At 30.0% G+C, this 22,354-nt stretch overlaps 3 protein-coding genes and 1 long non-coding RNA gene across 10 annotated transcripts; 1 reads left to right on the top strand and 3 right to left on the bottom strand.

Moving 5' to 3' along the window:
• Positions 1 to 246: 246 nt before the first annotated feature.
• LOC107955547 (uncharacterized) lies at positions 247 to 3,446 on the top strand. 7 transcript variants are annotated; one of them, XR_001700012.2, is made up of 5 exons: positions 247 to 915; positions 1,055 to 1,136; positions 1,219 to 1,580; positions 1,704 to 1,796; positions 2,941 to 3,446. It is a non-coding gene; the product is annotated as an uncharacterized lncRNA (long non-coding RNA). The 7 variants fall into 7 exon arrangements; XR_001700014.2 differs by having other exon boundaries at positions 2,930 to 3,446; XR_001700011.2 differs by having other exon boundaries at positions 1,704 to 1,806.
• A 4,373-nt stretch (positions 3,447 to 7,819) lies between these two features.
• LOC107956367 (serine carboxypeptidase-like 46) lies at positions 7,820 to 11,015 on the bottom strand. Its single transcript, XM_016892059.2, has 9 exons — positions 10,793 to 11,015; positions 10,247 to 10,351; positions 9,724 to 9,819; positions 9,398 to 9,576; positions 9,030 to 9,303; positions 8,671 to 8,794; positions 8,352 to 8,444; positions 8,104 to 8,221; positions 7,820 to 8,022 (listed from the first exon to the last, which is right to left on the bottom strand). The coding sequence occupies exons 1-9, from the start codon at positions 11,013 to 11,015 to the stop codon at positions 7,843 to 7,845; spliced, it is 1,392 nt and encodes a 463-aa protein (XP_016747548.1). The 3' UTR covers positions 7,820 to 7,842.
• Positions 11,016 to 15,249: 4,234 nt separating this feature from the next.
• LOC107955546 (V-type proton ATPase subunit d2) lies at positions 15,250 to 18,084 on the bottom strand. The gene is made up of 10 exons (XM_016891337.2): positions 17,745 to 18,084; positions 17,433 to 17,553; positions 16,935 to 17,042; positions 16,749 to 16,851; positions 16,522 to 16,602; positions 16,330 to 16,415; positions 16,157 to 16,216; positions 16,013 to 16,061; positions 15,807 to 15,941; positions 15,250 to 15,659 (listed from the first exon to the last, which is right to left on the bottom strand). Exons 1-10 carry the CDS (start codon positions 17,923 to 17,925, stop codon positions 15,528 to 15,530), a joined length of 1,056 nt encoding a protein of 351 aa, XP_016746826.1. The 5' UTR covers positions 17,926 to 18,084; the 3' UTR covers positions 15,250 to 15,527.
• A 606-nt stretch (positions 18,085 to 18,690) lies between these two features.
• On the bottom strand, positions 18,691 to 20,584 carry LOC107956366 (AP2-like ethylene-responsive transcription factor At1g79700). The gene is made up of 8 exons (XM_016892058.1): positions 20,337 to 20,584; positions 20,155 to 20,237; positions 20,006 to 20,014; positions 19,831 to 19,919; positions 19,637 to 19,710; positions 19,495 to 19,545; positions 19,255 to 19,331; positions 18,691 to 19,166 (listed from the first exon to the last, which is right to left on the bottom strand). The coding sequence occupies exons 1-8, from the start codon at positions 20,582 to 20,584 to the stop codon at positions 18,691 to 18,693; spliced, it is 1,107 nt and encodes a 368-aa protein (XP_016747547.1).
• Between the last annotated feature and the right edge of the window lie 1,770 nt (positions 20,585 to 22,354).

The following is a 22,354-nucleotide window of genomic DNA, read 5'->3' as shown; positions in this document are numbered from 1 at the left end:
GGTGATGTGGTCAAATTAAGATGTGACATGCAAGCAAACAAGGAAACGGTACATGTCTTCCTTTTTTCTTTTTTTCTTTTTTGAATAAGGATCTACTGGGTATTCATTATTAAAATAAAACAACCAAAAAATAATTGTTCTGGCCTACTAAGGCAAGCCCAATGACCGCCCCAGCCTTCTACCATCTGTATTGGAAGCCAGTAAATCAAATTGAAAAAAAATATAAATCAAAAAAATAAATGGAAACCGGCAAAGCAATTAATAGCCTAGGAAAATTAAATCTAATCTACCCAGTATTCACACTTCAACGGCTGGAAACCATTAGTCTTGCATGACTTGTCTTATCGTCATTCTCATCCATTCTATCTGTCTGTCAATAGTTCTGCCCAAGGATACTTTCTTTGCTATCCTATTTTGAAAACAAATTTCTCCTAATCCATTAGTCTGGATTCCTTGCCCGTCGTTCTACTTCACTGCCAGTGCGCTGAATCAGTTCTTCGCTCTCCAGGTATGTATTCTCTCATTTCTTCAATGATTCACTTGTGATATTATGAGCTCTCCTATTCTCTGTTATCTGAATGTATTTGAACTCGATCTTTTGAAAGTATAATTTATTGTTGTGGATGTCTCTAATAATCACTCCGGTAACTGAGTAATCCCTTTTTGTTGACTGACATTTTTGAATTACTGTTCTTGAGTCACCCAATATCTAAACTTCCTGAAAACCCATTTCGATTCCTAACTTTACTGCATCCAATCCTGCATGTGCCTCTGCTGTGGACGGAGATGCAATATTGGCATGAATGATTGACTTCGAAACCAGAAACTCGTTCCTCGTGCCCCAAATCACCAGCCCTGATACCGATCTGTGCTCTTTGTAGTCAAATGCCGCATCAAATTGAATCTTCACCATCAGTACGTCTTCCCTCACACTTTGTTTATTGACCGTGTTTGTTAAAATCTTTTTTGCTCTAACCCCCTCAAACTCTGTCATATGATTCTGAATCTGTTGCGTGATGCTTTCACCTATTACGTTTATCTTCTCATGCAACAGTCGATTCCTTGAAAACCAGAGCATCCATAAGGCAAAACAAAAGTATCTGCATTGTTCCTTCTACCCTTGTTTGAAAACCTCGGTAAGCCATTCCTAGAAATTAAGTTAAAAAATATATGTGACCCATGATAAATTTACTAACTGCCAAACTTCGATGCTTTTAGGGCATTGCCTGAAGATGTGATGACAGTCCTCCACTTCATAGCCACAACGAGGGCATCTGGCCTTGGACACTATTCTTCTATGTCTGAGATTTCCCAAAGTGGGAATATAATTCCAGGATATGTGCCAAATTGTAATTGTAACTTTAGGTGGTAGTTGCAAATTCCATAATTTTCTAAAAAAGTCCTTATATTCGATCTGTAATAAATAATCACTAGGATCCAGATTAGCAATTTGTAATAGTTTGTAAGCACTGCAAACTGAGTATGTACCAGTCGGTTCACCCCTCCAGACTTGAAAATCTACGTGGGTAGATTCTGATAATGGGATCTCTAAGACTGATCGAGTCACCTATGGCTGAAAGGTATTGCTAATTAACTCTGCCCTTCATTTCCTATTAGTATTATCAATAAGATCCGAAACTAACTCTATCTGCATATTTTCTGAATTGTTTGGCCTTTCCAATGAATCAATCCCCTGAATCCAGCAATCATCCCAAATGGATACCTTATTTCCTTGCCCAATTCTCCAGCATAATCCTTTTTTAAAGAGACCCTTGGCTGCCCAAATGCTCTTCCAGGTAAGTGAAGGTAAAGTTCCTAACTGAGCCTCTAAGAAATTCGATCTCGGATAGTATTTCACTGTCAAAACCCTGGCTAATAATGAACAAGGATAACTAATCAAACGCCAACCTTGTTTAGCAACGCAATATTAAATTGACCTAAATTACGACAACCTAAGCCACCATTTTTTTAAAAAAAACAAAGGTTTTGCCAAGTGCACCAATGAGTTCCCCTCTTCCCCCAACCTTGCTGCCACCAATACTTTGCTAAAATACTTTCAAGCTCCTCACATAGTGACTTAGGTAATAAAGAACGGGCCATGTTGCAAAATTGCTTTAATAAAAACACATGTCTTCCTATTTAGTTATTCTAAAAATTGTAATAAAAAAAATCTTAAAAATCCAAAAAGTGTATAAATTAAAAAAAGTAATTTTTTTAGAGAAGTATACGAAATGATAATAAATTATAAAAATTCAAAAAATAATACGTATAGTTCAAAACATAAAAATAAAAAATTAGTTAAAATTTCAAAAAGAAACTAAAAAAATGTTCTCAAAATATTTTGAAAAATTCAAAAAAGTAATGTTAAAATTTTAGAAAATAAAAAAATTCAAAAAAATATAAATTAAAAAAATTGACCGGTCAATTTCGGTCAATTTTTTGAATCTTTTTCTTTTCAATTTTTAGAAAAATTTAACTATTTTATATTTTATGAATTTTTATAAATTTCATATATTTCTTATATTTTCTAAAAAATTATTTACATTTTTTGAATTTATATATTTTTTAATTTAAAATTTTAGAATAATTAAAGAGGAAGGCACATTTCACTCCTCTATTTGTCCTCATGTCGCCTATGTGTTTGGCCATATCACCCAACTGTTAAAAAACTAACGGTGTTAACCATAAAAATCAATTTATGTAACAGATGCCAACCTTAATAACCAATCTGATCTAAAAATATTTAAAGGTCAATTTGAGAATAGTTGCCAAATTTTGAGACCAACCTATATATTAAGCATAGGTAAAATTAAGTATTTTAATTGATTAGCAATTCAACGTGTTGCATTTAGTGTTAGTCCTGTTTTTATGTCTATTTTAGTGTTTCTGATGTTACCTTAGTTTTATGTAGTAAATGATACTCATATAGTGACTATGTAGGAGTGCTAGAAGGACCAAGACATACAAGACATGGAAGATTGGTTGAAACAAGGAAATGTCGCAACGTGGTAATGATCGTGGTCGCAACATGAGATATTTTCTTTGGGATGCTAAGGATGATTAGATAAGAGGTTATGAATTTTAAAGGTGTGACGTTGATTGATTCTAAAATATAAGAGATGTAGAAAGTGATTGACGTCGTGATATAAAGAGTGTTAAATTTGCGATGTCGATTTAATAAGTTGCGACATGCTGATCTTGAGATTGGGGTGTCGATGCCCTGACACCAATAAGTGAGAAGTCCTCCATCAACGTCACGACGTTGCAATAAGGAAGGTCATGAGGTCGATCTGCAAGTTGGAAGAGTTGACGGTTACTAAGGGGCAACTTGGTGGAATTTCTATTTCCAGCCTTTGTGAAGCTAATTTTTAATAGAGAGAAAATGGTCATTTAGCTCCTTACCGTAATGTTTGTTTGTATTAGAATTGGAGAGATTTGGAAGAGAACTTTTAGAATGCTTTTTAAAATTTTAAAATTAAAAATAAATTATTTTTATCTAAATTAAAAAATAAATACACTTGGAAAAAAAGTTTTTATTGTTTTCCGGAAATCTATTTTTTTAATCTAAGTGAAAATAATTTAAATTTGTTTATTTATTTTTAACTTACTAAAATGTCATATCTGTAATTTATACACGATCTAATGGAAAATGGCACCACATGGATAATAGAGTTAATGAAATATAAAAATTAAACCAAAATTATAGTTTCAAGTCTACAAACGCGCTAAATGTATAACATTACAAATTTCATCAAAGTTCATGTATAATTTTGTTATTTATCCTTTAATAAAAATATAAAATTAGAACACAATAATTTTAAGGGTAAATTCCACCATTAGTCACTTAACTAAAAATAAGATATAATTTGGTCATTAAACTATTCAAAAGTTTTTATTTAAGTCTATTAAAATCAATGTTATATGACTTTCTCTGCTTGCACAAATTGGAAACTCTTTTTTTTTTCTTTCTTTTCTACAATTTAATTTTTTTTCATTAAATAACTTTAGACGCCACGAATCTGCAAATTAAAATTCAAACAACTTTTATCTCTAATTTTCAACAATGACCGCCAAATCGATTGGATGTAAGGTTTTTTTTTTACTCGTCGATTGGTGCTAATCCACTGTATCAATCATTGCCTGGAACTTGTTGGTGAGACTTTTTTAAAAAAAATTAACAACTTAAATAAAAACTTTTGAATAATTTATAAAACATTAAGAATTAAAATAAAATAGCTTATAAAACATGTTGAAATGTGTATAAAATGACGAAGGATTTATATTTTGGTATATTATCTATGTACAAACAATAATATCTTATAGAAATCCTTAAAAATAAATAAATATTTTAATAGTTGATTAAAATTATGAACTACGACCTTACACTATTCAAATTTATACATAAACTAGAATTGTGACCCGCTACGGGTTTTTAAATTTTTTTAATAATTTATATTTAATTAATATTTAAAAATCATAATTATTTGGTGTCGGTCTTTTTATTATGTCTAAATTTAAGATGATACCTCTATATTTTAATTTTTACGTAATTTGGTCCCTTTACTTTTATAATATTATTAATAATTTTTAATTATGTGAATTAAAATAATTTCAAACTAAATCATGGCTTTCCCATTAGTATACCTGCTTTTCAAAGTCTTCCACTCACGATTACCAAAGTCAAACTAATTTATCTCTTAAAGCTCTTTTTCCTACACAACATCACCACTTGAAACAAGCTTTCCCATGGAGTTCCAAAATCCGAGTTTCGCCATGGGTAAACTTGTAATTAATTCGTTGTTTTTATTAAGAAAACGAGTCTGGTTTTAATGAAGGTTTGATTTTGGGTTATGGATAGAAAGAGACATTTATAGGGCTCTGCATGTGCTGGTCCTTTGGTCACAATTCCTAGAGAAGGAGAACGTGTGTTTTACTTTCCTCAAGGACACTTGGAACAGGTTTCTTCAACCCTTCTCTTCTCACTTTTGTACCTCTTTAACTCTTAATTTTACACCATAAAATTTGAGCATTTCTCCTTCAGTTTTCTAGGATAACTTTTGAATATTTACAATTTAACCTAATATTTTTCATATTTTTACAATTTAGTTTACACCCAAGATGAATATCTCACAATATAAAACTTGTTTCAACTTTTTCCAGTATCCATTATCCTTCTCTAGTATCACTAATATATCTGTTTTCATTCACCTGAGGAATCCACTATACATATTCTCAGTATATACTTTACAAATATAGCACGATGATTTTAGGGATATTACAAAAATATTGCAATTTTTTATTTAGATATTAAAAATCTAAAGAAAATAATTATTAGAGTAGAAAAAGCATGAAAACTAGGGAAACTAGTAGCGTCTTAAGAAGAAGGGGACGATTCAATAATTTATTTTCAGCTCTTTGGAGTCTAAGGTATGTGATGATTTCTTTTTTTCAAAATTATCAGCAACAATCAACAACTCCTTGGAGGGATGGATTTGAGGACTGATTCATGGTGCAAGAGCTTCTTGTTAATTGGAGTTTTATTAGACCTGATTATGAGTCGAACCAATATAAAATTATAGGTCTGTTTTATAGGTCTAAGGCCCAGCTGAAAAAATGGGCTTAAATTTTGTTCAAGTTCAATCTAGATAAAAATACTAAATTCGAGCTCAACCCGATCTAGTCTATCCGTATTAAAAAAATTATATCGTTTTTTATATAAAAATAAATTTAAAAAATATAATACATCAAATATACTAAAAATATTAAAATAAATGTTTTCCAACAATACAACAAAATAGTAGCAATATAATAGTAAAATTGTAGCCAAACAACAATAGGAAATTTTTTATTCAAATTTAGGTCGGGCTAAGCTTGGATAAAAAAAATTCTTATTCGAGGTCGGGCCTGTTTAGAAAATGGGCCTTATTTTTTATTTGAGTCTATTTTTGGACTTATATTTTTCCAAACCCTCCTACTTTTTGAGTGAGCCTTCGAATCTAAACGGGTGGCCCACTAAATCATTTCATATATTTCTTTTATGTTACTTTTATGCAACAATTTTCTCAAAGTTTTATTTAATGATTGCTTTTAAATTTTTATTTTTGAATGATTTGAGGGTTAAACGAATTTTATGGGCTGATACGTGATAAGTAATTAAACTTTTTAAATTTTCACAAATTGGACATTACAATCATCTCTCTATAATAATTTTATTTTTCTATCAAAATTTTGGATGTTATAGAAAGATACTATTATATAATCTACAACAATATTTTATATTTAGGTCATATTTTTTTATAAAAATTCAAATTAAAAATATAATATATTAACAATGATATTTATTAGTAAGATTTAGATTATATCTTTAATAAAATTTACAAATAAAAATCCATTTATTAAAGATTACTTTCATTTAACAAAATATTATTAATATATATTTTATATAAAGTTTAAGTATTTTATTGAAATAATATCTTGACTTGATTTTATTATTTTTATTTCATTTAAGAATAAATTTAAATTTACTAAAACTTAAAACAAGATATTATTACAGAGAGCCAATTCAGAAAATAATACCTTAAAGCTGTTACTGTTATAAATGAAAAGTTGTTCTTAAAAAGTAACATTAAAACATAAAAATCGATTCTACAATAAATTTAACTATTATAATAAAATGTTGTAAAAAGTGGTTGTGTTTGTGTCTCTAAGGTTGTTGAGTGCCTTAAAAGGCTGTTTTTGACATGTTTGTATGCATATTGTTTTGGGGATGTGTTAATATTTTATCACCTCTAAGTTTCTGCTAATGGTTGGTGTTTTCTACTGTAATATTATTTTATTTAGGCATAATGTTAATTTTAGTCTTTAATATTTATATTTTTTTAATTTAATTCTTTTTAGGTAAAATTTGGTTATCAACATTTTAAAAAACAGTTAAAATATTAATTTTTTTAACAATTTTGGCATGACAATTCACGTGGCAGTAGGGGTCTTGACCTCCCTAAAAAGGAAAAAAAAATTAGGCCCTTTATATTTTATAAAATTTTAAATAAGTAATGGTAAAATTATATTTTGACATCCACAATTGATAAAAAATTGTTTTAATACTTTAAAAATTGTAAAGAAATAAACTATTAAAATGGTGAAATTACATTTTGATCATCGTAAAAATATATCATTTGATTTCGGCCTCTCAAAAAAATTTTCTGACTTTTCCCTTGTTAACATGTACTTCATACTGACATGACACCATTTGTCTAACATGACATGTCAACAAATAATTTAAATTTTAAAAAAATTAATTTTCAAAAAAAATAAAAAATTCTTAAAAATTCAAAAAAAATATTGCCATGCATACTGTCATATTTAAAAATTTAACATTTAAGTCAATATTTTTGTTATAAAGAAAACAATTCAACTATTTTTAAAAAGACTGTTGGTCAAATTCGAGTCTTTTTAAAAGGTTGATGGTTAAATTTAATAAAATAAAGTCCAAATTAAGAAAAAAAAAGAATAAATGTTGAGGACTAAATTTAATATTATACCTTTTATTTATTGGAAAATTTGGTGTTTCTTTGACTAATATAATCTTATGCATGTTATCCTATCTCTACTTGGGGTTGTTATTTTTATTAAAATTTTATGCGCTTAGCAAAAATGGAACTGCTTTCAACTCCACCTCCTCAAAACCATTCTCACATATCCTTCTAACAAAAACTTGAAACACAGATGAAAAAGAAGAAGATTTATTTGGGAATGTAGATTGAAAGCTATTTTAGTCTTGGAACAAACTCATCCTTATTTATTGTGAGAAGAAAGAAAAGAAAGTGATTGAGACAATGGGGTTCAATTGGAAGGCCTAGGTAAAGGAATTCCATTCACAAATGAATGGAACAATGTGAGGGCTTGTGAAGGTGAAGTGAAAGGTACTTCATGAGCTGCACCCCTCACTGTTGCAAATGTTAGATATGTTACATTCTTCCCATTTGCATCTTCTCCACCAAATGATTGTGTCCATCCTCCAACCTACAATAATTCAATGTTGCAAAAATCAAATTTATTAAAGGATTGCAATCATTAATTTACCAAGAGAGATTTAGGTGATACCTGTTTTTGGTCATACCAAGTGCCATAGTTTGAAAAGGGACTTAGATTCAATTCCTTTGCAATGTTATTAGCAATTATCCTTGTTTGAGTAAGTGGGATTTTTGCATCTTGGTCCCCACTATTTTAAATTTTAAAAGAAGAAGAAGAAGAAGAAAACATTACAATTATTAAGATATGAAGCACCAACTAGCAAATGTTGAAGAAATTATGTAAAATTATGAAGAATTATAACTATGGAAACAGCATACCTATTCAATAAGACAGGAATACCCTCCTTGATAAGATTTGAGACAAGAGGAATAAGGTTCATGTCTATGTTCTCTTCTTGGTAGACAAGAGGCCTGCAAAACCCTAGTTTTACTCTCTCTATACTATTCAATATTAAATAATTAACCCTAAATGTGTATATATAGGTTAAAAAATAGGATTAAAAATCAAACCGATAAGATTTATTATCATTGGTCTAATCGATTGCATCAATCAAGTCAATCAAAATTTTAAATTTTTAGAAATTTTTTTGAATCAACTCAGTCCAATAATATGAATATGAAAGAGAAAGAAAACTACCCTAAACAAAAATCCCAATGGAAAGGGAGGTGAGTTGTATTGGCATCGAGTGCCTTTTGAACTTCAGGCTTATTAAGGTAGGAAAATATTCTTCCTTTTAAGGCATGGATCACCCTTCTTTTCTCTCTTACCAACCTTCGCAAGTGTTAAAAGCAAAATTATCAATCTCATCATATTGCTATTTTAATACTTATATAAATATGCTACTCATACTTGAAAGTAAGTGAAGGGTCAAAATTAAAAATTAAGAAGTAAATAAAATAATTTAATATTTGAGAGGGGCTCAAGAAAAATTCCCAAAATGAAGAGTCCAAATAATATATATGTAGGAAGGAAGAGACATACAGCTGAATATATGCTTCTAAGTTTAAATTGCTCGACGTTGCTCGAAGATGTGCAAACCGGCAAGAGAAGATCATCGAATCCCACATCGAGACTCACTTCATCTGCAACTCTATTGAACACATCATTGCACCCTTGAGACCATTGTGAATGAACGTATTCTCGCATATACTTGGAATCATTGCACACCGTCTTCTCCAAGAAGAGGGTTTCATCTGATATAGCACCATGAGACCATAAGTAGTCCCCGGCCAGTACACTGATGTCCAGGTCCAAAAGTGGATTCCCAAGCTATAAAATGAAGAAAATAATCGAATTTTTTAAGTTTTGAAACTAATGAATTTTGATAGGTTTAAAGGTGATAACCATATCATTTGTATATTACAGCAATGGCTTTGAGGTTGACTGGTTCCACGTTAGGGTTCTTGTTGTGCTCCACTAACAAGGCTGCCAGTTGTGGGATATAGTGGCCTGCATAGCTTTCACCGGCTAAGAAAAAGTCACAATCTTTGAATTGGGGAAATTCTTCCAACCACTTCAAAATAAACCTATAGTTATCTTCAGCTGCCACAATTAAAACAATCATCATCACATGAGGATCAGTCCATAGTTTTTTGCTTCACCCCAACTCTTAATTGTTTTAAATATATATAATCTTCATAGAATTTCTAAATATGAAGTAGGGTTAAGGATGAATAGGAAAATACAGACCTGTCTGTGTATCATTCCAATCGATGTAATCCTTGCTAGTATTGGAGTACGAAAATCCAACTCCAATTGGCGATTCCAGGTATAACATGTGGGATTCTATCATAATAGGAAAATCTTTAATAAATAATAAGGAATTTAAACTGTGAATACATGGGTAATACCTCTGCATTAAAAATCAGATTATATTTTACTTTTTTATTTTAAAATATATAAATTAATTTATGTATGTTAGATTAAAAAAATTAATTAATTTTTTTAGTTAAAAATTTTATTCATTTGTACTATTAAAAATTGACGTGACTGATGGAATAATCATGTGTACCTCATTCTAATGTATAAAGATCAATTTTTAACATTAGAAATGAATGAAATTTTTAACAAAATGATTAATTTATTCTTTAATCTAATATATAAAAATTATTTTATTTATTTTTTAATAGAAAAAATATATATAATCCGAATCTTAATAGAAATACATGCATGATACCTAAAAATATGTATACAAAAGTAGAGTTCGATGTACCAATATTCCATGAATAAGGATTCTTGATAAGAGTTCCATTTTCTCCTGGTTGGAATGGACCATTTTCCATGAATGCACCAAATCCAAGTGATGAACAACCAGGGCCTAAATCAAACAATTAATGACATCAATTTCTTATTAAAATAATAATATCAATAAGTCATTAATATTTTTTTTCAGTAATTGAATCCATTAAACCAATAAACTTGTACATACACATATAATTTTATATTTTTAATACTAATTTATGCAAAATAAATATTAAATATATAGTTGATTTAAAATATATATATTAAATATATATTTAACAAAAAATTGCATTCAACACTAGCATTTTACAAATAAAAATTTAAAAACATAAAAATATAATCTAATTCCTTACTATATTCGATTTTTTGTTAGTTTCAATTATTACTCATTTTTTATATAATTTTTAGACTAAATATGTCATTAATCTCGGTTTAACCAGTTCGACTAACCTTTATAATCTAGATTTTATTTAATGCAAAAAAAAAAGAAATGGAAATAAGATAATTGGTTAAAAACCTCCATTGAGCCACAATGTTAAAGGGTGGAGTACATCTTCATTGGATGAACATTCGACAAAGTAATAGAAAAGAGCTCGGCCATGTTCTGCATCTGTTACAATGTAACCTGAATACTGCCTAAATGAAAGGTGGTCTTCTTGTCTTGGCAACGATGGTATCAGTTCTGCCCTCACCTTTGAACATAAAAAGAAGAACAACAACGATAAGAACCAAACACCCATGATTGAGTTGATTCAGACAATTTCCAATACATTGATTTGATCTATAGATATATACAAAAGGCCTAGGCTTAAAGTCCCGGCTTCTTGCATTTCTTGTTTTTGTAAGTTACTAGGAAACGGCACGTTGTCTCGTATCTGAATTGATATGTGTTTTTTTTTTCGCAACACAAGGTAGATTATATAATTTTGATTCTATTACTATTACACAATATAAATATAATAACGATAAATTACATCTAATGTTACTAAACTATTAGTAAGTTCATGTTTTGATCACTCAATTTTAAAAAGTTACAAAACATCATTGAACTATTTGAATGTTTTCATTTAAGTCATTAAACTGTAAAGTCTTTTTTCTTTCTAAAGTCCAGTTGGTGAGTTTTGAGCAACGATTTGACTATCGATACAGTGAAATAGTAGCCATCGATGAGTAGAAGAACACATCTCATATCCAAGCTGATCTAATAGTCAGTGTCAAAAATCGGAAAAGAAAGTTTTTTGAATTTTGGTTCAAAATTTATGATGTTCGAAGCTGTTTCATGAGAGAAAAAAAGAAAACTAAATTGTAGAAGAAGAGAGGAATTTTACCCTTTCAATTTGTGCTAAAGGTGAGAATGAAGAAAGCTATATAGTGGCAATTTTAACAGCCTAACGAATTAAATGAAAATTTTTAATAGTTTAATGATTATTTTGTAATTCTAAAGTAAAGTGACCAAAATGTAAACTTACTAATAGTTCAGTGATTTTGTATGTAGGTTACCCATATAATAATATGATAAATGATATAAAATAGAGAATAATATGACAAATTAAATAATGCGGTAACAAATTACTCTGTCACATATATACCACAAGCAAACAATCCCTATGATTCGAACTCACTACATGAGTTTTAAGATGAACATTCATGACCAGAAAATCAAACGTTAAGGTTCGAGCGCAAGATATTAAAGTCAAGTTATATAAATTGTTATAATCTTACCCTCATGTAGACCCAATTAAATCCTTTATTGAGTCATTGAGTAGCATAATTCGATAGGAGCCCTCACTTATCTATAAATACCCCAAGGTATAACTTAGTAGGAGGACTCTTCTCTCAAAACCCTAATACACTATGCATTCATCCTAAGTCTCTCTATATTTTCGACTCTCGACCCTATAATGGGTGAACCAACCTTTTTCATCATCGTCCTCCTTTCTTTGTCCCTGTTGATAACTTGTATCAACATAAATTTATAATAATACCTTAAAAAAGTATATTGTAATAAGAAAAAAAACATGGAAATGATATGAATAATTAAATTTAACAAGAGGACAAAAAAAAATCATTCAAAGATAGAGTTTAGACATAAATTTCAATGCTTGTACATTAACTATGAGACTATCCAGAGAGAGATTTTTTTTATTTTTTATTTTTTTTGGGTGCAGGATGTAAGATCCCTTTAGCTGTAATTTCTGCAACAATTACAACATTGTTGAATCTCCACCTTGTTTTTGTCTACATATGTTATTTAATTTAACATATATGAGGTGATAAGTTGATGCCAATAATACAAATTTTGTCCCACTCACCTTTTGAAATACCCAATTTTACTTTTTAAAATTTTATTTTTTAAAAATCATAAACTATTTCTAAATGCATTAACTATATCTTATATTATAATTTGATTATTCTTCTTTGCAATAAGATATAGAAAATGAAAAAGAAAATATAAGATAAATTATTTTTAATTCAATTATACGTTTTTAAAAATATATATAAATTTAATTTTATATTAGATAAATATAATTATTTTTATATGTAATATATAAATATAAAATGATGTTATATCAATAATTGTATTAATATTTTATAGGAATTGAACAAAATTAAAATTTCTATATAATTTTGAAATTTATCCTAAAAATATATCATAAATAAATTGCTATCACATAACAAGTAATAACGCTTCCAAAATAATAATTTAAAAGCATGCGATTTAAATCAAACACATGAAAAAAAATATCCTTAACAATAAATATTCTCTGTAACTTTGAACCTCAAAAACATATCCGCAAATATTAAGTTTAATGGCAAGGTATATTACACTTTTAAGAGAAAATATATGTTCTAATTTTATAGATTACATTATTAGAAGGGACAATCATGAATCTTAACGTTAACTATAAAATGGAGATGAAGAATAAAAATTAAAAAAAAAATCATCATTGATCAATAGTACAAAACAATTAAAGTCAACCTTATCTATATATACTAAAAGGCTTGAACTTTAAGCTTGAAGCTTAAAACAAATAAAGGGCCCGTTTTTTATATGGGCTAGGCTTTGGGCAAATTTTTTGGCTCAAGCTCGACCAGACCAAAATTTTATATTATAAAATAATATTATATTAATTATATATGTTAAATAATATTTATATATATTTATATTTATATTTATATTAAATTACTAATCCAATAACAATAAAACTCATTGCACAAGATTTAAAAAATATTTACCTAGTTACATAAGTAGAGGTGTGCATGGGCCGAGCTGGGTGGCCCGCCCGAAATGTGGGAGGGTTTGAGAAAAAATATAGGCCCAAAAAATGGGCTTGGGCAAAAAAAATAAGGCCCGTTTAAAAAACGGGCTAGGCCTCGGGTAAGACATTTTTGGCCCGGGCCCGGCCTGGTCCAAATTCACTACATGACAAAATCTTTTTTTTTTAATATTAGTTTCTTATTGTTTTCTCCCTATTTTGCTACTATTTTACTATTATGTTGCTACTATTTTAATATTAGTCTTTTTTTCAGTGCATCTAGTGTATTATATATATATATAAAATAATTTTAAATAAAAATTAATCTAAAAAAATCATATATGGGCGAGTCAGGTCGACCTGGGTTTACTTGTCACAAATCAATCTAAGCTTAGGCAAAAAAATAAGGTCATTTTTCGAGTTAGGCACGGACTTAGAAAAGTATTCTAAATACCTTGCATAAACCCAGCCAAACCCAGCCCAACCCATAAACACCTCTAGTGATTGTTATAGAGGATTGATTGTACAAGCAATCTCAAATCTCAAGAAGTCATTGTAGAAAAATGTTGTCCGTCTCAAATCTCAAAATCAAAGTCAAGGTTTTCAAAATCAAATCGATATGATCGAACCTATCAAATCATTATTTTTTGTATTTGATTGAATCAATTTGTTCAACTAGTTTGTCCGATTTATTTGAATAAATTATTAAAAATTTTAGAAAATTAATTCAAACAAGTGCAACGGACCAATTCAACCTGTTTGAGGGCAACCGGTCCAATCCCTTCTTTCGAACTAGTATCCTGGTCGGTTCTCTGTCCTATCGGTCATGGTACTTCATTGTCATCCTTAGGCTCCCTTTAGATGGATGGCGAAATTGACTCTAGTGATATTAAAAATAATGGTAATGGTGAGATTAGTTATTGTAGTAGTGAGATTAAAATTAATGGTAAGATATGTTTGAATTTAATAGCAACGATGACGATGAAATAAAAGTATAAAATAAAAATTAAGGATATATTAAAATATGCATGCATATAATAAAGTAAAACTATTTAATCATTTATATTAAACAATAAATAAATTTAAATTAATATTAAATGATAGTATAAGTATTAAAGTTAGATTTATATTAAAAATAGTATAAATATTTATTAATAAAATATATTGAAATGATTTCATATTAAATAAAATTTAATATTATATTTAACATTAAATAACAATATAATAAAAATAAGACATAATAACAAATTTAGCCTTTAATATTTACACATTTTTATCAATTTAGCTTCTTTTTTTAAACTAAATTTGATCCTCAAATTTTTAATAAGAATTGAATTTGATCATTCACCAAATTCAAAAATAATCGAATTGTTGAAGAAAACATTGATTAAAATGTTAAATTTTAAACATAACAGTCCACATTATAATCAACGTATATATCATGCTAATTTTATTTTTAAATATTTTAAATATTTTTATAATTTTTAAATTATTTGTCGACGAACAAATAATATTATATCAGCATAAAATAGAGAGAGAGAGAGCCACACAAATTGTCATGTCATGCTAGCATTGTTAAAAAAATTAAAAGAAAATTTAAGGCAAAACATTATATTTCATTTCCAGGGCCCACCCAACCACATCAGTCATCTCATCCTTCTATAATAAGTAACCATCAACTCTAACTCAAACCATACATACATACCAGAACATGAAATTTCCTAGAAACTTCATCATTAAATCATTGAAAACAACCTCAAATTCAAGACAACAATACATTTTAATCAATCTGAATACAACATTTTACCCCCAAAAAACCATATCAAACATATATATAATAATCATATGGCATTTATTCTTTAACAACACACTGCTTAGAAACAGAGCAGCTAAACCACTCCAATTATAATATGGGATGTTGATAAATTAAGAAGAGAAACGAAAATTTACAGCTGATTCAACCCGATTAATTATTCCTACCCAATCCTCCATCATCTAAAATATGAACACCACACTGTCATGAACCCTAGACTTTTGGTTTTGAGCCACACATTCAGAGATCCACATCAGATTCCTGATCTCTTGCTCTCTTAATCTCATGTATGCAAAGAAAACACCATAATGGAACTGCAGGTGAAATTTGATGCATTATTTATTTGATGAAGAAAATAGGAAATATAAAGAAATAAAATCAATCATATGCCGCAGTTGTGCTTTTCTTTGATTGTTGCTATTAACAAAGATAATTTGATGCCTGAGAAATAAAATATAAACCTGTTGCTCAAAAGCTAGGCAAAGCCTTTTCACTTCCTCCTCGTAAAATGCCTTGTCAAGCATCTGGCTCTCTCCGTAAGATAGTCTGGAGAAAATTGATTGGTAGGGAGGATATTTTTCCATCGCAGCACGGACCTAGACAACAAACGAAGCAAAAGAATAAGAACTCGAAGTAGCTTCATCTATGAATAATATGTGAAACAAACCTGGTCAATATCCTCACACACAGCAAGTTCCTCATGGCCATAGGGATAACTGTTTAACACGAAGTAGCATTTCAGATATAAAACTCAAACAAACCTAACACCCAAAATAAAGGCGTATAGTCAGGCCAGAGAGAATGAGCTTACAGCAGACCAAAATTCGAGTATAATTTCCTCCGATCATCACGCGTAAGTTCAGTGCCAATGCTGCAGAAAGTAAACCACACCAAACATGTTTATTAGAAAATACATGGTAAGAAAGTACATAGAGTAAAACTAGAAAACTATATGAAGTAAACCTTTCACATAATTAATAGTACCTGTTAATGGTGATATTTACAGCCCTTCTGTCAGCCTCAAAGGCAAGGAGGTCAGACATGATCTCTGCTGTCGCACCACCAAGTTTCTATATGAAAAAGGAATGTTTAACTTAACAAGTAGGGAAATGAAAACAAGTAGCATAATCCATATGCAAAAAGAAATGCCGTCTTTCTTCTGTATTAAAAGCTTACTTGGCAAAACTTGTAGAAGTCTTCAAGGTATGCTTTGTAGAGAGTGTTCCTCATGATTTCAATGTTCATGTCATCAAGATCCTGGAGAAAGTCCAAGATACATGAAGCCAAAATAAAAGGTTCAAATATTACATCGTTCAACACAATCAACACCCCAACACAGCTACTAACAATCGGACATGTGTGCTTATACACAGATAATCAGGAAAGTTGTTAGAAGCATGTACCTCAGAGGTAATACACTCAGAGAAGTATGGAGCCAGAGGAGTGTCAACAAGAACCAATCTGTAGAGTTCGCGCATGTTCTGAGCAACTGCCAGGGTTGCGATACTGAAGCAGCAAAACAGAAAAGTTAGCATACATATCAGGTGAGGTTAGATAATAACCTGATCTTAATCAAGAGGATAAATTACCTGTCAAACATGCCCAAAGGATGGCACTTCTCCAAGAGCTCTTGAACATCTCTCTCATGCAAGGTTCCAGTAACAATCAAGACAACATTGTCTATCATGTGACCATATCTATATGGAATAATAATAAAAGTTAGTTTTTCTTGGGATGCCACTAAATCAACAAAAACCTATTAATCAATCTTCATATTTGCACCATCTTAACAGACATCTTTCCTTAGATCACTGAGAACTCAAGAAAGCCCAACCGAAGTCAGCAACCCTACAATGTTCCCCCCCCCCCCCAAAAAAAAAAAACTTCTAATAAGCTAAATAGTTAACCAACAATTCACACCACCATATAAAAAATCACCCGTAGATGATACTGAACAAGCTCAGCACTGCTAATATTCAATTAAATGAAACCCAGATCATTAGATGTGAAATAAATCAATTACCATTGTCTAAGAGAAGGATAATTCAATATGTCACAAGCAATTCACAGAAAGAATCTTTACATACGTGATATATTCTAAGAAGGTGGACAATGGCTCCGTAGCTTGGCATAACATATGCTTATACTCATCAACAAGTTTAAGAGTGCATTTCTCTACAATTGTAGTCGTATGCAATGGTGAAGGTTCTGCAAAGCATATAATAAAATTAAAATGAGATCCCATAATTCATTATATTAATCAGATATACCTTGAATTAACAGCATGAAGTTGTAGTAAATAGCAATTTCGGCTCAATTCACACCAAAATCAAGGAATTACCTTAGCAGATTTGAAATTGAAAAAAGCAATTAAATTGAAGATCATGAAAGAGACTTACCGTTTTGGAGATAAGGGCCGTACTCGGTGGCGGAGAGATGCATCTTGATATCATCAAGGGTTTCGCATTGGCAAAGATTGTTGTAATCGGCGGCGGTTAAGAGTCCGGCCCTGTGACCTCTCACGATCGCTTCCAAGTAACCGCCGTGGATGTTAAATGTCATAGCTTCGAATCCGTACATTTTGCATTTGAGTTTGGGAATTGAAAGTTAAAAACAGAACCCTAAAGATGCAGATTTGGGAAATTGCGGAGAATTATGTTTCTTTGAGGGGATTTGTGGGAAGGGAAGGAAGTATGGATACGAGAGTTTAGATGAGATCTGCGTTGTTCCAAGTGTTTTGTTTCTGTCTATATTTTTGTGAAATTGCTATATAGTCCTCCAAAATTTTGGGATGTCAGATTTAGCTCTCAAAGATTACATTTTTTATGTTTAATTTTTTAGTTAAACTTGACTATAATTTTTTAAAAAGAGTTAGCTTCATGTTAATTTTTATGAAATTTTTATAATTTTAATTTTTATAATTTTTTTATAATTTTTAAAATTATTTATTAGTGTGGCATATAAGGTAAATAGTGTTTATATTAGTATAAAGTACACATAAATGATTAAACAGATTGTCACATTAATATTATTGAAACAATTAATATTTTAGTTAATATTTTCATTAAAAATAAAATAATTTGACATTATTTGAAATATTAATAAGAGTGAAATTTAACTAAAAAATTAAATTAATAAAAGATATCAACTAAATTTAACATTATTATATTCACAAAAGGGGGAGATTACATGATCCCAAATTCCTCTTACAATTTCCACCTAAACCTATGCTACACTATGTACCAACATTAAAAAAAAAAAAAGAAACGGAAAATACTCAATTTTTACAGCAAATTGTACATTTTACATCTAATTTATTTACAAAAGTAACTAAAATGGAAGGAATTACATATGTTTCAATTCAATGCTACTTTTGGTAGAAGAGCACATAAATGGAAAATCACCAATGCCATCATAAAACAGCCTACTAAACTCATCATCAGCATCAACACCATTTCCTCCTTGTTGGTTCTTTGATTCATCATCCCCATCGGTAACACTGCTTCCGTCTTCGGACGACACGTTTGAGTTCTTTTTTACCAGTTCTCGGAATATCGATGATCGAAAGAGAAGATCTAGTGCTGTAGGCGATGACGACGATGACGATGGGGTTTTGGTTTTGAAAACTTCCTGTTTTTCTGGAGACTTCAAGTAATCTGTTGGTAAAGAATGGTGAAATGAAGGCTTAGATTCAGGCTCTACCATTGTTCCTGGTTTTAACCATCTGAAATATGTGCTCAAATCGAAGTTGGTCACTGCATTTATCCCTCTATATTCAATTGCTGCTATATCATAAGCCCGAGCTGCTTCCTCTTGGGTGCCTGCAATATCATAAGCACTCGGACATGAGTGTAAGAATACGGATATTGGACACAAATGCTTCAAAGCAACATAGATATATAAACTTACTGTAAGTGCCTAGGTAGAGATATTTGTTTCCAAAGACTCTCCCAATTCTTGCTTCCCATCTCCCATTGTGATGGTGCCTGCATGATTATTCATCAAAAGAAAAATCTTTACTTCATTTGTGCATTTGCATAAAATTTTCATATGTTCATGTCTCACGAGCTGAGACACGAGACTTAAGTCAACATTGCCTAAGTGCCCTCTTAGTTGCACATGCATGTAATCCAACACTTATATCTGTACCTCGCAACTCCCCTATATTTGGACACACCTCTTGAAAACCCACTGCTCCTTCTGAAAACAAAGAAGTTGGAAGTCACATTTATTATTTTTAGAATTCAGTTTAAGTATATATGAATTTTTGATTTGATATATAGAGTTTTACCTTCTTAATGAGGCCAAGTATTCTTCTTTTGTCACTGTTTGCATTATTTCAATCTCTTTTTCATAATCTGATATCTGCAGGAATCATCAAAGGGAGTTATTACATCATTTCTTTAATATATATTCAAACTTATAAATTCGGGTATAAGCAATCTTCATATATGCAACTTTTTCTTAATAAAAAACACGAATTACCGAGAAATTAGTGAAAGTCGATGTTCCCCAATACTTAAGTGCAGCCAAATCATATGCTCTTGCAGCAGCTTCTTCGTCATCATAAGCTCCTGAAAATTTAGTAAAAATGATTCATTTCTCTATAAGATGAGAGTAGTTTTTGTTTTAGAAAAAAGTGTAACTTGTATGCACTCACCAAGATAAACTGCAGGATCCCCAAGAGCGAAATCCACAGCAGGAACCAATGGAAGAACATAAAATCATACAACAATACATAAGCATCGATAAACCAGAACGATAATACCCCAAACCCTAAAACCAAAACAAAGAAAGAAAAAAGATTACCTTGTTTCCCTTTCTTCTTCTGTGTAACATTCCAAGAGAGTTTATCCCACAAGTGAGCTTCATACCGTCCAGTCCATCTATGTCTATAATTTTCCATTATTAGTTACAGTCAAACAACCTTAAAAACGTAATGTTACGATCGTTATTTTACGGTTTCGACTTTAGAAAGGCCTAGTTCGTACCTGCTGACACCTCGAAACCTTGAACTTCTTTTCACAGTAGTAGCAGCAATGGGTCGTTGATCATTTTGTTGCTGGGGTCGAACTTGAACCAGTCCTTGATTCCCATCAAATCCGACCGCAACCGAACCTGGAGTTCTTCGCCGTCTCTTCACACACCTTACGGCTTGAACCTCATCATCGACAACTGAGCACAACCGGCGAAGGTGGCTTCCTAGGCATTGTGCTTTGTTAACCATCATCATTTCCATCTCTTGTCACCTTGATATTCTTTTCTTCTTTTTATCTGTTTTGTAGCTTCACTTTTTTTCCTTTCAAATGCTGCTTGATCTCTATAGAGTGTAAAGAGTTGATGTATATATATATAATGTGATTTATGAAATTTGGAATTGTTATGTTTCGTTATCGTTGTTGAAAATATTTCCTTAATCCAAAACAAGTGTAATGATGATCACTATGAACAAATTAAGACAAATTTGCAATGTCTTGACGAATTTTAGATGTCCCTACTTTGTTTGTCAATGCCAACCCATATATAATATACACAAAAGCAGGGGCAAAGCTTGAAAAATTTTTCAGAGTGGTTGGATGAAATTTTAATTTTTTATAGTTTATATTTTTATAATTTGTAAAGGAATAAATCGAATTTTTATAATTTTAGAGGGGTCAAAGTACAATTTTACTTTTATTAATTTAAATATATTTTAAAAATTTTAAGGGGGTCGGGCCATGCCAACCCCCTGCTGGCTTCGTCCCTACACAAAAGTTAAAAGTTTTTATTAGATTACATTACATTTTATCGTCTTTATTCAAAAATTGAATAAATTAATGTCTATATATTAAATTAAAGAATAAATTTTATTCATTTCTATCGTTAAAATTGATGTTATTGACCAAATACTTAAACCCTTTTTTTAATAAAATTTAACTCTTAATACAATAAAAAGCCTCCATTAAAACTTTTACGGATATGGAGAATACGTATGTGAAAAAAGTTAAAAAGGAAGAACAAAGGAGATGAGCTATATTTACAAGAAATAGACCGGAAATTCCATTGAGCATTTTGATTTGTATGAAAGAGTTAAAAGATGACATAAGCTGTTAATCAACCTATCAAGTACAAAACACGCAGTGTAATTCAATATCTTATGGCTGACAATGGGTACCTTCTTTCATGGTAGCCACTAGGAAGCTGTAATTGACTGAGTTCCCTATGGAATCAAACACCAAAAATATTCAATTTGAATTATTATTTAATTATAGTTTATGGGGATATTACAAGAAATTCCCTCTGGATTTATTTAGCTAGGAAAAAAGATTAAATGAAGCATAAACTTAATACTTGGTCCTTAACTGTTCAACTATTAACCATATGTGTCACTCCACTGTTTTTTTCTGCAACTCTCTTTGGTATATGAAAGTGATTTATTTGGATTCCAATTATCATTTGATAATAAATTTTCTTTTATTTCAAATTTAAGTTTAATTATAAAATATTTAAATATCTATACTATTTAGGGAGGATTACAGTTGGACACGTGTACATAAAAATACCATGAATGCCTAGAAAAGATAAAATTAAAAAGTTAGGTGATAATTTTTTTGTAGTTTTTCATAATTGAGTGACTACTAATACAATTTACCTTAAATATTAAAGGGTAATATACTAAAAAAACTCTTAAACTACTACTTTATTTAAACAAGCCCTTAAACTATTTTTGTAGCCCCTAACCTATAATTTTACTTATAAAACCCTAGATTTTAATGTTAAAGAGCTCTTATCTACTTTCTTGTAAAAATTATACGCATTTTAACATCAATATAAAAATTAAAAGAGTAATTAAAAGTTTCAAAAGAATATTTAAGGCTTTGGAAAATAAATTGATTTTCTGAAAAAGCTGATAATTTTTTGTATTTGGATATTTATTTGTAAAATATTTTCCATTGTTTGACAAATTTCCCTAAAGTCATTTTCTAAAAAGTTGTTCTTACTAAAACCAATACGACATAAATATATTTGT

The sequence above is a fragment of the Gossypium hirsutum genome, chromosome A07, assembly GCF_007990345.1.
Source record: "Gossypium hirsutum isolate 1008001.06 chromosome A07, Gossypium_hirsutum_v2.1, whole genome shotgun sequence".
In the NCBI taxonomy this organism is placed as follows: Eukaryota; Viridiplantae; Streptophyta; class Magnoliopsida; order Malvales; family Malvaceae; genus Gossypium; species Gossypium hirsutum.
This window is presented reverse-complemented; position numbering and strand designations above follow the sequence as displayed.

Excerpts from the sequence above, each read along its gene's own strand:
- LOC107956366 (XM_016892058.1), bottom strand. The coding sequence starts at position 20,584 with ATGGAAATGATGATGGTTAACAAAGCACAATGCCTAGGAAGCCACCTT. Across the intron at positions 19,332-19,494 it reads AAATATAGGGGAGTTGCGAG|GCACCATCACAATGGGAGAT; the intron begins GTACAGATATAA and ends ATAATCATGCAG. Across the intron at positions 19,167-19,254 it reads TCTCTACCTAGGCACTTACA|GCACCCAAGAGGAAGCAGCT; the intron begins GTAAGTTTATAT and ends ATGATATTGCAG.
- LOC107956367 (XM_016892059.2), bottom strand. The coding sequence starts at position 11,015 with ATGGGTGTTTGGTTCTTATCGTTGTTGTTCTTCTTTTTATGTTCAAAG. Across the intron at positions 9,304-9,397 it reads TCAACCTCAAAGCCATTGCT|CTTGGGAATCCACTTTTGGA; the intron begins GTAATATACAAA and ends TTCATTTTATAG. Across the intron at positions 8,023-8,103 it reads CTTGGTATGACCAAAAACAG|GTTGGAGGATGGACACAATC; the intron begins GTATCACCTAAA and ends GAATTATTGTAG.
- LOC107955546 (XM_016891337.2), bottom strand. The coding sequence starts at position 17,925 with ATGTACGGATTCGAAGCTATGACATTTAACATCCACGGCGGTTACTTG. Across the intron at positions 16,852-16,934 it reads CCTTTGGGCATGTTTGACAG|TATCGCAACCCTGGCAGTTG; the intron begins GTAATTTATCCT and ends TTGCTGCTTCAG. Across the intron at positions 16,217-16,329 it reads GTAAATATCACCATTAACAG|CATTGGCACTGAACTTACGC; the intron begins GTACTATTAATT and ends TACTTTCTGCAG.